Source organism: Pollicipes pollicipes, unplaced genomic scaffold, assembly GCF_011947565.3.
Source record: "Pollicipes pollicipes isolate AB1234 unplaced genomic scaffold, Ppol_2.1 Scaffold_4295;HRSCAF=5057_pilon_pilon_pilon, whole genome shotgun sequence".
Classification (NCBI taxonomy): domain Eukaryota; kingdom Metazoa; phylum Arthropoda; class Thecostraca; order Pollicipedomorpha; family Pollicipedidae; genus Pollicipes; species Pollicipes pollicipes.
The window spans coordinates 6,609,834-6,624,952 of record NW_023596461.1 but is presented as its reverse complement, the minus strand read 5'-3'; the positions used below and the strand labels follow the sequence as shown (position 1 = coordinate 6,624,952).

Here is a 15,119-nt window from a genome sequence, read left to right as displayed (position 1 = left end):
CCCACGGGCTAAATGGAAACAAGGACGCGCTTTCAATCGCTTTGAACCCATGTCTTGCCATGCAGCGCGATAATGTTAATCACAAACTCTTCCAAAGTCGGAGAAACAGTCCTGCTCCCCTCGCCGCCAACATACGCGGGAATCGAACTCCGGCTCAGAAACTCCAATGTCTTCTGCGGTCGTCGAGCCGATGAGGCTTCGGCTTAGATGGGTACATGCTTGGGTTTAACTTAAACAAGCCAATCCAAACTCTTGCGCCCACTTGTGACAGCTTTATCGGCTTGCTGATTGGCAGCTTCCCTGACATCTGCTGACGGGGGTGTAGACTCAAATCAGTTGAGGGAGCTGTCCGCGGAGAAATCTTTGTTGTTTGTTTGCCTAATTCTGTTTTTGGTGTACGTTTGGATATTTTTCCTTGCTTGGCTCCACCTCCGCCCCTCTTTCAACTTGAGAACCTAGATTCCAATTCAGTTGGAGGGTCGCTTCAGCCCTCCTCAACTTGGCTCTAGCCCCCACCCCCAGAAATAAAGTGCAAATGTGAGCTTCCACCGTTGGCGAGGGTCAGCTGACGGCACCTTGTTGTCACCTATCATGTAAATGCACAAGCTGGGGTTTATAACTTTTCCGCTAGAGGACAGAGGCGTCCCGAAGCTATGACGTCACGATCCTGAAGATGCACATTTCTCCAACGCAACGTAGCTTGCTACACTTTTAAGGATCATAACGTATGAAGACCAGAATACCTGTAATAAAATAAGACGCACAGTTATTTTTGAGGAACAAACCTTGCACCAAACCGTCCCCAGCAAAAACATAAGAGTGAGCGGCACATTGTTTGAAAACTTGCATGCCAGGCTCACACGACATGGCTGCCTCGATGTTTTGCCGCAGTGCGGCGATCGCGATGAATTTGCCCTGTACCGCTTAAAAGAGAGTCCTGGGGTGCGCTGGGGGGTGGTCGTAAGGCGTTTTGCGTCATCGATCCTATTGATTTTCAGCTCGATCGACGTGGGCAGTTTGTGATGAAAGAAGAAAGCTGTGGTAGTCCGTGAAGGGGTCGCGATCGTCCAGGGCCTGGTCGTGAGGACCCAGCCCTGACTGGAAAGTTGAACAGGCAGTCGGCTGCAGTCGTAGGGATTCCCCGGACGTATTAGCCCGTCCGCCGCAGCCCAAGCAAGGCCAAGCTGGTGACCCGGAGGAGGCTAACAAGAGCGGACATGGAGCAGACGGACGCTACGGCCGACGGACCTCCGCCAGGGGAAACAACGCCCCTGATCGGCTCTGAGCGGAAAGGCCGCTGCGAAGGTGAGAGTGGGCGCTGCCGCGGCACGGCGCAACTTTGCGACGCACAACGTTTGGGAGGCTGTGCTTATTGATGGTATTCTGCGGTGTGTTGCACGCAACTTTGTGTGGTCAGTGATAGCTCCATTCCGTGCACCCTCGATGATGCTCCATGCGATTTTTGGTGAACGGTTGAATGCCAGCTTTTACACGTGGCATTGATCGGTAAGTAGCCGTGTTTTGGTGTGCCAGTGGGCCAAGGTCGTGGGTATTATTCCGGGATACCAGTAGGCGTCTCCACGGGAGGTCGCACCCGTGCTCACCGCGGAGAACGTCGGTCGTCGTTATCTGAACGAACGTCTGAATCTGTGTCGCCGAGCACAAGACCCTTCGGGGCGGGGTGCTATCACATGCCTCTACACTTTCGGGGTGACTGCACTGGGAGCAGTGCGGGGCGCCGGTGACCACGCGGCACCCGGCGCCGGGCGCGTCACCCAGCTAATGCCAGTGGCTGACGGGAAGCTGGCCATGTTCCATGACATTTATAACATCGATTGAAATTGACCTCAACGCTTAGGCGGGAGAAGCCTGCTAAGCTGATACAGCTGTCTGGGCCACGGCCTTGATGCACACCCTGGGCGCGCTGAAGCCAGTGACCTGACAGGACCTGACAGTGACCGCGTCTGGCCGCCCCTGAGGCGATCGCGTGCAGTAGGCCTGGCCGGGTGTCCTGTGCGCGGGGCTGAGCCGTGCCCCGGCCCCGGGCCTGCCTCGGACCGACAGCCAGCCCGGCCCGCCCCGACCGGTCCGGACGGCGAGCCGCTGCGATGTTGGGCGCCGCGGGGGCCGGGAGCGGCGGCCTCGTAGTCGCCGTGTTGCTGCCCGGCCGGGTTCGGCAGCGCGGCCCCGCCGTCACCTGGCCTCCCGCGCCCTGGCCCAGCTGGTTATATAACGGTGCGCACCGCCTCGCGGCCACTGCCGCAGCACAATGGTGGGACTACACGTGCTGGATGGCGGGTGCCAACAAGACCACGCGGCGCGTAGCGTGCTTTTCGTTCTGGTTACGATCTGGGGCGAATGAAGGGCAGGGCGCGGAGGCGTGTACTTGAGCATGTCCCAGGATCCTTCAATTTTGTATGACAGCGAGTGCAGCTATTCTGCGAAGAAAAAGCAGTCCCCGCAATAGACGGAGAGCGTCCTCCTTGATCGTACTAGGTCCGTCCGTGGCGGGGAGGAAGATGCCATTTGAGAGTGCCAATGTGGCGGGAGCGATCCATGTCAGCCTAGCGCTGTTGTGTGAAGGGGAACTGTTGTCCGAGTTCCATCCCATCGGATCGGTGTGTCGCTCTGCGAAGCGTGTGTGCTTAGCCTCGGTGACGTATCGCTTGATCCACAACACGTGTGGGCGTCACAGCTCGCTGCCACAGCGGCAGATCACGCCCCACGTGCGCCACTGATCACGCGTAGCTCATCTTGAGATAGCGCGCGGCCTTGCAAGCGCGAGGAGGGGGGGGGGGGAGGGGGGAAGCAGGACTTTAGACGTTGATCGCAGCTCGAATCAAGCCTGGGCGGTGCGTCAGCCTATCGTGCGGTACACCGGGCCAGCCAGCGCGGGCGGGCGACTATCGTGGTCTGCTCGCGCCCGAGGTGCGCGGCCTTGTCTGTCCCACCCAGTCGCTCCGTGTCAGGTGAGTCGCCCGCCCGCGCGCGCGTGAGTGTGTGTGCCGCTCTCCTCGGCGGCGTCGGCCATGGGACGCGCCGCTGTTCGTCGCAGCCCGTCGGCGGAGGTCCTGATCGCGGACCCGCGCGAGGGACTGGCGCCGGGAGGATGCTCTCGTCGATGTTAGTATTCGCTTCGCTTTTACTGGCTGTTGCGGAGCGTGCACGCAGTGCGTCTCATGTTTATCGCATGCCGCGTCCCAGTTGTTGGTGCACTGAGCCTCCCAGTGTTTTGCGTTGTGTGTGTGGTGGGTGAGAGAGCTGTGCTGAAATGTTAGTGGCCGCCGTCATCGAGCTGTCGGTGTCGGGATGATTGTGTTTCCCTGCGGCGCTCAGTGCCGGTCACAGACGCAGATGGTGTGAGTCTGAGGTGCCTTCAGGTTTGCCCGTGCCATGGTATGAGTCCAGGCTCGAGGCCGTGTGTTCGCGCCCCTGGAGGTGGGCTTCGCATCATCTGACCACTTATCTGTTTCACTCTCGAGGCCATTCTGTTCACATGTCGTTAGCGACTGCAAGTTTTGATCAAAGTCCACAATTAGCGTGTACATAAATCCTTCGCTACTATGGAGAATAAAACTTTCACAAACGATGGTGGGCGTTAGGTAATTCACCAGCTGGAGTCAGTTGTGCTGCCTCGGTTAATTGTGTTGTATGTTTGTAACGTAAATGTAAATGTAAATGTAAAAAATGTAAGTTGTGAAGGATCATTTTTGAAGTTCGCCTCACCATGGAGGCCCCGGTGCGTCAGACGGGGGTCATGACTCACCGCTCGTCCCGTGCGGCGAACAGTCACGATTGCGAAACAGATATCGGACGAACTATGGAGCCGGAGACCTCGGCCTTGGACGGAGGAGCGCGGCTGCCCGGCGCTGCCCGGTGACCGGGGCGGCACGGTGGGGGTGGGGAGGACGGGTCGGCGGGGTTGGGACGGGACGGTGGGGGGGGGGGGGGAGGAGGCGGGACGGTGGGGGTGGGGGGAACGGGTCGGCGGGGTCGGGACGGGACGGTGGGGTCCCGGGACGGGACGGTGGGGCCCGGCCGCCGCGGCTGCCGGACCCGCCAGAGGCACGTCCCGGCATGAGAAGCAACAGCGAGCGTCGGTCGGGCGCTGACGCCATGAGCTACCCGGCTTGTTTACATGCTGCTGGAGGGCTGCAATGTTTGGGGCGTGTTAACCTGACCTGCCGCGGCGGCGGGTGGGGCGGAGACCACTGGTCAGTTGCCACCAGCCCCTGCACGACCGAGCTCAGCCAGGCCGGTCACCGGCTGTGGCGCATTTGCGCATATCGGAAAAGGACCGTCAGAAGTCAAGATGCCCTAGCAAAAAGTCCGTGCTCTAATTTCGTTGTGAAACACAGTAGCCATCCCAGAGGGTAAACATCAGTTTTTGTGGTGCATAAAGCCGTTATGCGATAGCCGGCAGTACAAAAATCGCGTCCGTTAATACGATGTTCTTTTCAGAGCAAGGAAAGCGCATGCCCAGCTATTTATTTACGAGTATTTATGAGAAAATAGATGCAAATCTATTTCCTCACGCTCACGAGAGAAAATTGCTCAAATATTGCAAAATTATGACACAAAAGTTGCTGGTTTTTGTTTGCTGCAGTGATTATGAGCTTAGGGTGTAGTTTTTGTTGGGTATCTTCTTTTCACGACCCACCCTAAATTGCACCGCATGTCACCTAATAAAGCGCACCTGGGAGCATTCGCCGCGGGGGCAGTGTCAGGGAGGCAGGCGCTAGGGAGCGTGGGGACGCTGAGGGCAGAGCACGGCATCAGCGCAGGCCAAAACGTCACGCGCTGAACTATGCACTAAACGATATTCGCCACGACTGAATGTTCTAGCGATGGCTCCCCACAGCGTCGCGAATCCCTGTGGGGGAGGGCGACGCTGCCGTCGACCCCTCCCCCGCCGCCCCCTGTGTGACGTCTGAGCGCGCGCTTGTCGTCACCTGTGTGCGTCGGCCGGGCCCAGCTGTGGCCGCCGGTCAGTGGCGCGGAGGCGCCCTCGGCCTGCCCGGCACGCACTCGCCGCCCGCCGCCGCGCCGCGGAGCCGGAGAAAGAGCCGGCGCCGCTCGCCCCGTGGGCTATTGATCTCCGGCCGGAGCCGGCTCCTCGCCGCCGGCGCTTGCCGCCCTCTCGGTGGTGGGACGTGCGCGTGACGCGCGTGACGCCTGTGCCGGCCCGTGACGCGCGTGTGGGACCTCGTCTGGTGTCGTCACGCCGGCTCCGCCCGCCTGTCCTCCCCGGAGGCCGTTTTTCCGGTTGCGTGAAGCCCTCACGCCGCCGCTGATTGGCCGGCTGCCGCCCGGCGTCGGCCGCCGCCGCCTGTGACATGTGTCTGCGGCGCTGCTGCCGCTGCCTCTGCTGCGCAGGCTGCTGCTGCTGCCAGACGGTGGCGCTCGCCCTGCTCACCGCCTGCGTCATCATCATGGTGCTGGCCGCCGTCACCGTCGTCTCGGCCTTCTCGCTCGTCGGCTACCCCTGGCACGCCTCCTGCCAGGCCGACTGGTGCGTGAAGGGGTGGGGAGGGGCATCAAGGCGTGAGAAGGGCCTGACTGTCCCCTGGGCGCTGGTCCGCCGGCTCGCGGGCACCGACCGTGCGTGATGTTAGGAAACTCGACATGCACCGTGCGTTTTCACACGGAGAGATTGCAACGCTCACGGCTCTGCCTCGTAGACTCGAGCATCGAGCCTCTGCCTCGGAGTAGCACAGCCTACTCGTGAAAAACTGGGTGGGATGGTGGGGGTTATGAACTGTTATCAAATCCTGTGTTTTGTGTGTGTGGGGGGGGGGGGGGTGAGGGGTTGATTGTGGGGGACAATCCTAAAAAAAAAACAGAAAAGAATCATTGAAAAGAAGCGCAGTCTTGGTAGTGACTGTCGTGCTGCCGTCAAGCAGTCTAAAAATGGATATAAATATACGCACTGAACACGGCATTATAGTTTGATTGGCCAATCTAGACTTCAGAGAACCCGCCGCAAATTCGCCGCGACCGCGCTGCACCACTGCCAGTGATTGGTTTCAGCTCTCTAACTGCCACCACCTCAAGTGTCCGTGCCTCTGGTCCCGCACGTGGCACACGTGTCCGGGCCGCCCCTGCGCCAGTGCGCCGCCGCGCCGTGCCGCGCCCGCATCCGCGCAGGTGCAGCGCGACCACGCTGGCGCGCCGCGTGACGGGCGCGGCGCCGGCTGACCTGGCTGACCCTGTTGACCCTGCTGACCTCGGCTGACCGCCGGCAGGACGTTCGGCAAGCCGTGTCCGGACGTGATGAGCACGATCGTCGACCAGATGAACGCCTGGGCTGGGCCGGACGGCTGCGTCGGCGGCGGAGAGAAGTGCCTTTACGAGGTAACGGCGGCACAGCGACGACTGCATTACTGGTGGCGCAGGCGACTGCCGATGCCCTGACCGAGGTCCCCCGAGGAAAACGGTGCCAGTGAGAGCTCCCTGCTGTGTTCAGAGAAACAGGATGGCGAGGGGGGGGGGGGGGAGTAGGAAGAACGACACGAACCCTATTACTATGGATGCAAAGTCTTCTTCAAACATGGTGTTGTTCACCTGGCTTTCTGAGACGCCCCTCGCCCGGGCTCCCTGTGGTGTAAACTGAGGCTCGATTTCTTTACAAGTCCTCTGGCTCTTGAACTCCCTCGCCCCATACCGGAGAGATGAGCATGGCCAGCTGGAGGAAGGGGGGAACGAGGAGGGACGAGCGGCATAGCCTCGGCATCGGTGGTACCGCCACTAGCTGGGCCCCTCCCCCCCCCCCCCCTCCGGTCGCGGGTGACAGTCGGGCCGGTGGACTGGGGGCAGGGAGGGATTGTGGCGCTTCCTTCCACTGGTACATCAGGTGAATGCAGTCACCCCTAAGTGACCTTGCCGCCCAGAAGTTAACGTCACTGGAGTCGATGCGCCCCATAGCTCTAGCTGCCAGTGTCCTCGGTCGGCGACGACCTGTTATTGTGAGTTGGCCGCATTAAATAAGCATCAGAGCAGACTGCCCCCCCCCCCTCCCCCCCATTTAAATTGGTTTGGACCACCGTTGACCGTTTTTTGTGGTTCGTACCCGCTCCATGCGCGACGCCCTTCGCGAGCGCTCGCACTTGTGGCGGCGTTTTCTGCGCTGGAGCTGAAATGCGCATATGATTTAGGAGACCGATGCAGGATTCTGAAGAAGTCAACGGACCAGGTGCATCTGGCAGACCAGCGACGCGACCGTCCGTCTCAAATACCGGTGGTCCATGAGCAAACCCCAATCGGCCTTCTTTCGACCCGTTTTGTACCCAAATGGACTGTCCTTTTGTAATGACGTAGTCCAAGTTCAGCAAGAAGGACCTTGTGCCCTTCAGTACTTGAAAAATCATTAGCGTCGCTCTCGTGTCGTGTGTAAAAACGCAATCAAGGATTCTTTATTTCCTGCTTTGTCAAGTCGCAGAGGTTTCGTCTCCTTCACGCGCATTTCACCCGTCTCTGCCTGTGCGCGTCTTCTGAGCAGCTCGCGCCTTGCGGCGCTGACCTGCCCTGACCCGATGTCGGTCCCTGCGCGCGTAGGTGACCAGCGCCGCCGGGAACGTGGTGACGGGCACACACACCACGCCCGTCGCCAAGTACGTGGACGAGCTGAAGCTGACGTTCGTCAATGGCACGACCGGCACGTGTCGGATGGAGGTGAGGTCGGCCTAGCGGGAGCCGCGCGAACGATAGGTGCGTGTGGGGACCGCCAGATGGCGGGCGCACCGGTACGGTGAGACAGGTTTCCGGAAGCGGTGACTGGAAGCCAAATGTCCAGCTAATAACAGTGGAAGTGCGGAGCGATTTTCCTGTGCTGAGCATCGCCAGTTAGGCAGCTCTCATATTGGACTGAATGTCAAGGGCAGCTGCTCACTGGCGCTATCTGACCATCTGGCTGTCCACTGGGTTCACAAGGCTATGATCACAAGCCATTGAGACCAAAGGCGTAACCAGGGTATTGGTGTGTGGGGGGAGGGGGGGGCACAGGGGACGCTCATTGACTCAGTAGCCTGGACCAATGTAAATCGCCTGAGAAATGGCCCCCCAGACCCAGGCTGACACGGAGCCGACTGGTACTGGTGGTGCCTGACCGACATAGAGGCCCTCATCAACTCAGCATCCCCCACCCCCTCCCCCCATACACACACTTGGCGCAGAGCCCTCTGAGCAGCATGACATTTGAGCGCCCGGCCCTGCGGATCGGGACCCCTTAATACGACCCCAGATCAGCCCTTTGGACGCTCAAATCGGGCCCTTAATCGTCGGTCCCGAGGGGCGCGGAGGGCCCTGAGACCCTCGTGATCTAAGGTGGGTAGGAGGGGGCACGTGCCCCCTGTGCCCCTCCCCTGCCATGTGTATGTCCTGGTTTCTTTCACGATTGTTGCAACGCCTGGCCGGCCCACCTGAGCTCAGCGGTCATGTCTCCTTTTCCATCGCTGCATTGCTGGCATGCCCGCATTACCTCCGCGTTACATCAGCTTTGCACTGCACAGATATAATCGCATTTTTGACGATGTCATCAGACTTCCTTGCACTGCGGTCACGCTCCCGCCAGAGTCGAGCGTAAGCGGGACTGGCCCACGATCCCCGGGATCGGGCAGTGACGTCACACGGCCACCGCTCTCCGCCAGGGCTACTCGCGCTCCAAGACGTGGTACGCCTACCTGGACAGCTCGACCAACTACTGCAACATGAAGAACCTGATCGTGGGCTCGGGCCTCGACCAGGGCGACCCGGTGTTCTCCGAGAGCACCAGCGACAGTATCTGCACGCAGTACTCGTCCGCCGACTGCGACAAGTACTGAGCGGCGCCGTGCCCACCTCTATCGCGCTCGGCCAACGGCTGTGTTTGTACTCTGACTGCGCAGCGTACCGAGCAGGGCGCCGCCGTCCATCTCTGTTTGCCTCTGTCGCTGTTAACTGGTGCACGCATCACGTAATAGTCGTTGAGCGTCGGAGGCGCTGGCAATATCTAACGCCGAGGTTCTGTTGTCCCTCGCCGCAGTCTGCCCTGCGCCGCGCTTGCACTAAGCATCCTCCCACCAACGAGCCATGGCCAGTTGTCGAGAGGCCAAGCCGCTGTACAGTTGGCGCCCTGAGGCGGCAGGTAGCCAGAGGGGTGCCGTCGAGCTCGCGGGAACTGCCCCGATCGGTGCCATATGTAGAGGTCGCGCCAGGTTACCAAATGTAACGAAATGTTACCGCACCAGTGATGCATGGAACAAAATACACGATTGAATTCCACGCTTTTAAGATTGTGTGGAGAGAGCGTGCCGTCAGTACACCACGTGGCAGAGGCCCCGTCTTCAGAACAACCGGTGATGTAACGCCTGCGGCCGAGCACCGCGGTCCGTCTCTGTCCACCGTCACCATGCCGTGCCCCCCCCCCCCCCCCCCTCCCTCACCCCACCAGCCCGCGGTGTCGGACTGGTGGCGCCCGGTGACGTCAGCGGCAGACGCCTGACCGCAGCCCCGGTGACGTCAGCGGCAGACGCCTGACCGCAGCCCCGGTGACCGCGGCGGGGGGGGGGACACGTGTCGGCACCCCGGCCGGCTCGTGGGGCCGCGGCCGCGGTGGTGACGGGCATGTGTTGGCACCCCGGTCGCCGGGTGAGTGAGATGGTCCTCGCTGGGAGCGTGATGTTCATGGTACCACTGGGCTGGGAATGAGTAATCGGAAACGCTTGGGCACAAACGCGATATTCTTTGCGGATCTGCCTTGGGGCGATGCGTTGGACCACAGAGGGAGCAAGAGCATCCTTTTTTTCGTCCCCTCTCCCCCATAATTTTTGGGACGCCTTTTTCCTACCAAAAGCATTGCAGCTATACGTAGAGTACCAAAATTCAGTTCAAGGAGACCCTACAACTGAGCTAGGGAGTCATAAATTAGACTTGACTACATGACAAATCATCAATTATCATGACATCATCACTACATATGGACCCTTGACTACATCAAGAGACACGTCGTCTGGGTTCAGAGGCCCCTTTTCAGTACGGCGGTCCAGGCCCTGGATCAGGGGACCGAATACTGAGTATTCTTCGCGGCCTCGGGAGCCCCACTTTTTTACTCCAGGAGACGCCTGTCCTTATCTAGAAGGCACCCTGTTTATTTCGGTACCCCCATTCAGGGAAAGGGGATGCCCCTTGCGTACATCAGATGGCCGCGGTCCCGGATCAAGATGTCCTGTCTGGGGACATCCTGGTCCGGAACCAGGACGTTTCTATATTTGAGGACCCCTCCGTGATCGTAAGCATCCTAACCTAGTTTAGGAGGCCCCTCCATGCATCAGGAGACCCTTTCCTGGGACAGGGGACCCTGCTTTGGGTTAGCGAGACCCTTTCCTGGATAATTAGAAGGCCCCATTCTACGTTTTTCAACTGTTAAGGTTTATTTACTTGGATATGATACATATACCAGTTTGATAATGGGCAAGTGTTCTCGGTGCCGCTCCCCTGGAATACGACGCCGTGCTGGAGGCCTCCCTGCAAGGAGGCCCCATTTCGTCCAGGAGGTTCCCTCGAAAATGCTGCCCCCCCCCCCCCCCCAACTCAAAACCCGTGGCGCCGCCGCTGCGTATCGAACCCGTTGACATGGCTACACGGGACCCATAGACACGACCACGCACACCACATAGACTCGGCCAATACACACCCCATCCATACGGCCACACAAGCCGCTGCGCGAACACACGAGCCCCAACAGACGCGGACGTCCGGTGCACAGCGCGCATGGCCGCGGCTGTCGTGTGCCGGTTTTGTGCGGAACACGGGAGACAATAGCTGCTCAGAGTTCGTCCCTTGTTGCATCACATGTCAGCTTGTCAGACATGCCAGCGGTTCGCGCTGTTCCCATTCACGGGACGCAACTCCCGCTTGGGCAAAAAGTGCCGTCATCATCGGTGAAACCAGGCGTGGGTCATGCGTAAAAACAAGTGTATTTGATGACTGTCGCGCGCGAGGCGCACCATTGGACAGAGGCCGAGAGGCACCAGACACCGGGAGACGTCGAAGCTTCTATCACCAGCCGCTAGATGTCAGCATGCCACTCCACTCCGGTGGACGCTTACTTGACGAACAGATCCGTGTTGCGGAAGCTAGAGTTGTCTCTGAAAGAGAACGTAGATGACGCCACCAACCGGCGCTGGAGGAGGGCGGCCTGGGCTGTGGGCCGGCGCGCGCCTGGCGTGTGAGCGGAGACGGGCGGCGTACGAGGCTGGCACCAGTCCAAGGGTCCCCAGAGTCTGACGGTATGCACGCCCAAACCCGCCACCCGCCCTTCTCTCCCCACTCACCGCCTCATCGTGACCCTCGCCCCGCCCCGCCCCATCTTCCCAGACGGCCACGGACGTCAGCCATGAGCCGGCGCACGTGCAGGCCGGTTCCCCACGATCTCCAGGATATCCTCCAACCAACCACCTCTCTGCTTTACCCCATAGCCCTGAAAAGACCGCCGCAGCCCCACAGGACTCTAAGCCAAACCATAACGAGTCGAAAGCCCCGAACACGAAGTCGCTAGACAGTTGGGCCATCTGCACCTCAGGCTTCTCACGAGCGTTCTGCGTTTCATGGTGACATGAGCACTCATGCTGCAGGCTGGGAGGAGCCTATTTCACAGACAGCCGTTGTGCGCTCTGTGCCCCCGGGAGCAGATGCTGTGCCCCACCCCGGTGATGTCCGAGAGGTCACGCCTGACACCGTCCGCACGCCTTTTGTATCTTATCACGGCGAAGTATGCCAGGCTCACAGTGTGCGTCTCACACACTATGACTGGATTAACAGCCAGTACTAGAGATTCTCGATGTGCTGTTGGTAGTGAGTGACGGCGTTTTCCGACCACATCTGACTGTCGGCATGGGTTTTGTAATCCATGGAACTTGTCTGATCGCCCAAAATCCGATCCTGTCGGGGTGTTCCGTGTCCCAGCTGAAGCCCGGCTTCCGTACCAGAAACTGCTGGTGTGTTTTTACTCGTCGACGGCGGCACCCAACCGTCCGTACCCAAGCCTGTCCGTGTGTGTTGCGTACTGCATGAGTGTCGTTCCGAAGTTTGAGTCCGTACTTGAGACTGTCCGCGTGCGTAGGTTGGACCCGTACCTGACACTGTCCGCGTGCGTTTTGTACTCCATGATGGTGTGCGGCAGGCTGGATCCGTACCTGAGACTGTCCGTGTGCGTTTTGTACTCCATGATGGTGTTGTGCGGCAGGTTGAGCACGCGCTTGAGCGTGTCCCGGATGCGGGCGGTGGTGGGTGTGTCGGCGGCCGTGCGGTTCCACACGGAGATGATGTCCTCCATGTGCCGCACGCTGACCACGGCGCCGCAGATCTCCTCTCCCACCATGAACTGCTCGCCGAGCAGCGCCAGCACCAGGTTCTCCCAGCAGCGCGACGCCAGGCCTTTGCGCAGCCGCACGATCCACTTCCCGCCGCGACTGTTGGCGTCGTCCTGGCGGCCGGACGGCGGCGGCGCTGGGTCAGCACGGCCCAGGCACGCGCAGGGGGGCAGCGCGGCCGCGGCTTCTCTTCTTGGAGTGGGGCACGAGATTTACGCTAGCTTACCTCCTTCAAACGGCGTCAGAAGTTACGGAATTACGATCAAAAAGATAGCGCATCTTACAAAATCAAACAGGTGAGCAAACAAGCCCCATGCTTTTCGGCGATGCGCCGCAACACATTGAGGCAAGGATTACACTGCGCGCTCCGACATGCCTTCACCCGCAAATAATTGAGTGAATGGTACCATTGGCCACACATGGACCAGACATGAGCACAAGAAGAAACACCGGCCAGTGCCGAGACCGAGAGCCAGCCGGCGGCACCCACCTCCCACATGGGTTTGATGCCCTCCTTGAAGAGGTGGTAGTCACTGTGGCCCTTCATGTCATGTGGCCTGACACAGTGCCCGTATATCGACCAGAACTGCTCCACTGAGCCAAACCTGCCGCCACATCAGCATCAGTCACAGCACCAGACACTGCAGACAGCCGGTAACACATCTCGGTGACACATCTCTCGACTGTGTTATACACATTACCAAATTCATCGCAATCCCCCAAGGCATTTCATGTGATGCAACGCAACCTACACCTGTCTCGGCAAGCATGGATAGCTAGCGGCCCTTGGAATGTCATGGTATCAATCCAGCCAGTATGTGACAGTCTGCAATGTTCCATACCTTCCAACCAGCTTGAGGTTCTGGTCAAAGCTGGCTGAGTGTTTGTTGCCTGGCGAACGTGCCGTGAACCACAAGCAGTGCACATGCTGCAGCTTGTGATGGTGTGGTGGGATCTCCAGAGGAGGCTGAAACAAAGATGGTGTAACATCACCTTAGGGGCTGATGGTCCCCATTGACAATGCTGCCTCCATGACAACAGCATAACTGCTGCTGTGTACTTCAGTATGCACCAGAGATATGATGACCTATAGGCATATCCTACAATATGATTTAAGTATTTCAATATTAAAATAAGGGAACATCAAATCATATTACTCATCCATGCCACTGGTGCACACAAAGCAGCAAAAAAGGCATCAAACTGATTTCACTCTATCTTAACATAAGATGTTAGTACCCACAGAACCCACAAATGCAAAATACAGATATTTATTACATACCAGTTTATGACCAACTTTCAGCTCCCTGTCTTCCTCTCCACTGTCATCACTCATTTTTAAACTGAAAAACAATCATTTATAAGACATGGTGCCATGGATTAAACTCTTATCATACCTTCATAACAAAAGTGGTAACATATAACAAGTGCTTTGAAGCATACAGCACCAGTCACAAAAAAACACAGATGGAGTACATTATGTCACCTTCAGAACAAAGGTTATCATCATACAAATGATGACCAATATAGGTATATCAAACTCAGGAAGGTGCAGAGTGCGAGGAAGTGCAACCATAATCACCATTTGCAAATAAATACTGTTATAAGTGACAGATGAAAGCCCTGCAAGGACAATGAGTCTGGCCATTAAATACCTACTGCAGTATTGAAGTACCCACTGAAGACTGCATGATTAAATCATAACATATGTATGTAATACTATGTGCATAGATTATTGTTTTAACACTGTATTTCATGCATTTTATCATGCTTGCAATATGTATTTTTGCATGTTTTGCAACAAAACCTAATGATCTCATATCAATAAAGAGAAATGAGATTCTCATCCTGAAAATGCTTAGATGTACCACCCTGGTTTCTATGACAGTATCTCCTTACTTCTTATGCCAGATTTAAGCACTTTGTTGTGCAGCATTGGTCAAGTACAGGTGACAAATGAGGTTCCATGGTAATTTTTATCCAATATTTTGAGAAAACATCAACACAGGCTGCAGGGAGGTGCTGTTGTATGCTACAGGATAAAATGGGACCAGCAGCATAAGTCACTGTCTTGTACAATGCTTCTGATATGATGAAAGCTAGATTGGTACCACCAATTCATCACAAGCCAAACCATTTTTTAAAATAAAAAGTATGGCACTTACGCCTCAAATTGATTCCCTGACTTTGCACTCATTTTAGCACCTTCAGGCTGCAGCTGCAACCTTCAAAACACAGCCTTTTATGGATGGCCTCAAGCCCCACAGCTTTCAGAATGCGATGAGTATGGCGTTGTCCTTGAAACTGCCCTGAAACAGACGACAGTTACAGTCGTCATTGCTTGTTCATGTCATGTATGGCACGGGCAGTTACAACACCGAAAAGCTCGCAGCCATTGATTTGATACCACAGCGACGGGTGTATAACCAGACACCGCATACCAAAGGCAGACGCCCTCGCTCCACTCAAAAATTCGAAGGATACCGACCCTACCTTGATCAGCGATACAACGTTAGCTTCTGTGTCCCAACTTCACCACACACAACCCACCACCCCCAATTTTCTCGTGGTCCCACAGTGCCGATGCTATTCCGCCGTGCGCGGTGTACACGGTGTGGTCGCTGTGAGTGTGTGAAGTTTTTTTGATATCTTTACTATGTAGACTTCACTTCACAACAAATATGTAGGGCGTTTACTCGATATTTTTGTCAATTTGTCATATAATACCGTATATATTTGAGAAAATAGGCTGAAAAGGAACTATTTATGCAT

General features: G+C 57.4%; 2 protein-coding genes across 3 annotated transcripts; one reads left to right on the top strand and one right to left on the bottom strand.

Moving 5' to 3' along the window:
* The first annotated feature begins 890 nt into the window (after window positions 1–890).
* LOC119097583 (uncharacterized) lies at window positions 891–9,267 on the top strand. 2 transcript variants are annotated; one of them, XM_037220628.1, is made up of 5 exons: window positions 891–1,305; window positions 5,377–5,512; window positions 6,246–6,354; window positions 7,555–7,671; window positions 8,646–9,267. In XM_037220628.1, the coding sequence occupies exons 1-5, from the start codon at window positions 1,218–1,220 to the stop codon at window positions 8,817–8,819; spliced, it is 624 nt and encodes a 207-aa protein (XP_037076523.1). In that variant the 5' UTR covers window positions 891–1,217; the 3' UTR covers window positions 8,820–9,267. The 2 variants fall into 2 exon arrangements, with proteins under 2 accessions (XP_037076523.1, XP_037076522.1); XM_037220627.1 differs by lacking the exon at window positions 891–1,305 and adding an exon at window positions 2,976–3,123.
* A 1,666-nt stretch (window positions 9,268–10,933) lies between these two features.
* On the bottom strand, window positions 10,934–14,947 carry LOC119097081 (eukaryotic translation initiation factor 4E type 2). The gene is made up of 7 exons (XM_037220117.1): window positions 14,841–14,947; window positions 14,513–14,656; window positions 13,630–13,690; window positions 13,190–13,314; window positions 12,838–12,952; window positions 12,171–12,460; window positions 10,934–11,123 (listed from the first exon to the last, which is right to left on the bottom strand). The coding sequence occupies exons 2-7, from the start codon at window positions 14,542–14,544 to the stop codon at window positions 11,081–11,083; spliced, it is 666 nt and encodes a 221-aa protein (XP_037076012.1). The 5' UTR covers window positions 14,545–14,656; window positions 14,841–14,947; the 3' UTR covers window positions 10,934–11,080.
* Window positions 14,948–15,119: the final 172 nt, after the last annotated feature.

Coding starts and splice junctions, on each gene's coding strand:
- LOC119097583 (XM_037220627.1), top strand. CDS start 3,030: ATGGGACGCGCCGCTGTTCGTCGCAGCCCGTCGGCGGAGGTCCTGATC. Junction 5,513..6,245: donor GCCTCCTGCCAGGCCGACTG/GTGCGTGAAGGG, acceptor GACCGCCGGCAG/GACGTTCGGCAAGCCGTGTC. Junction 6,355..7,554: donor GAGAGAAGTGCCTTTACGAG/GTAACGGCGGCA, acceptor CTGCGCGCGTAG/GTGACCAGCGCCGCCGGGAA.
- LOC119097081 (XM_037220117.1), bottom strand. CDS start 14,544: ATGAGTGCAAAGTCAGGGAATCAATTTGAGGC. Junction 13,691..14,512: donor TCAGGGAATCAATTTGAGGC/GTAAGTGCCATA, acceptor ATTGTTTTTCAG/TTTAAAAATGAGTGATGACA. Junction 12,461..12,837: donor GCATCAAACCCATGTGGGAG/GTGGGTGCCGCC, acceptor TCCGGCCGCCAG/GACGACGCCAACAGTCGCGG.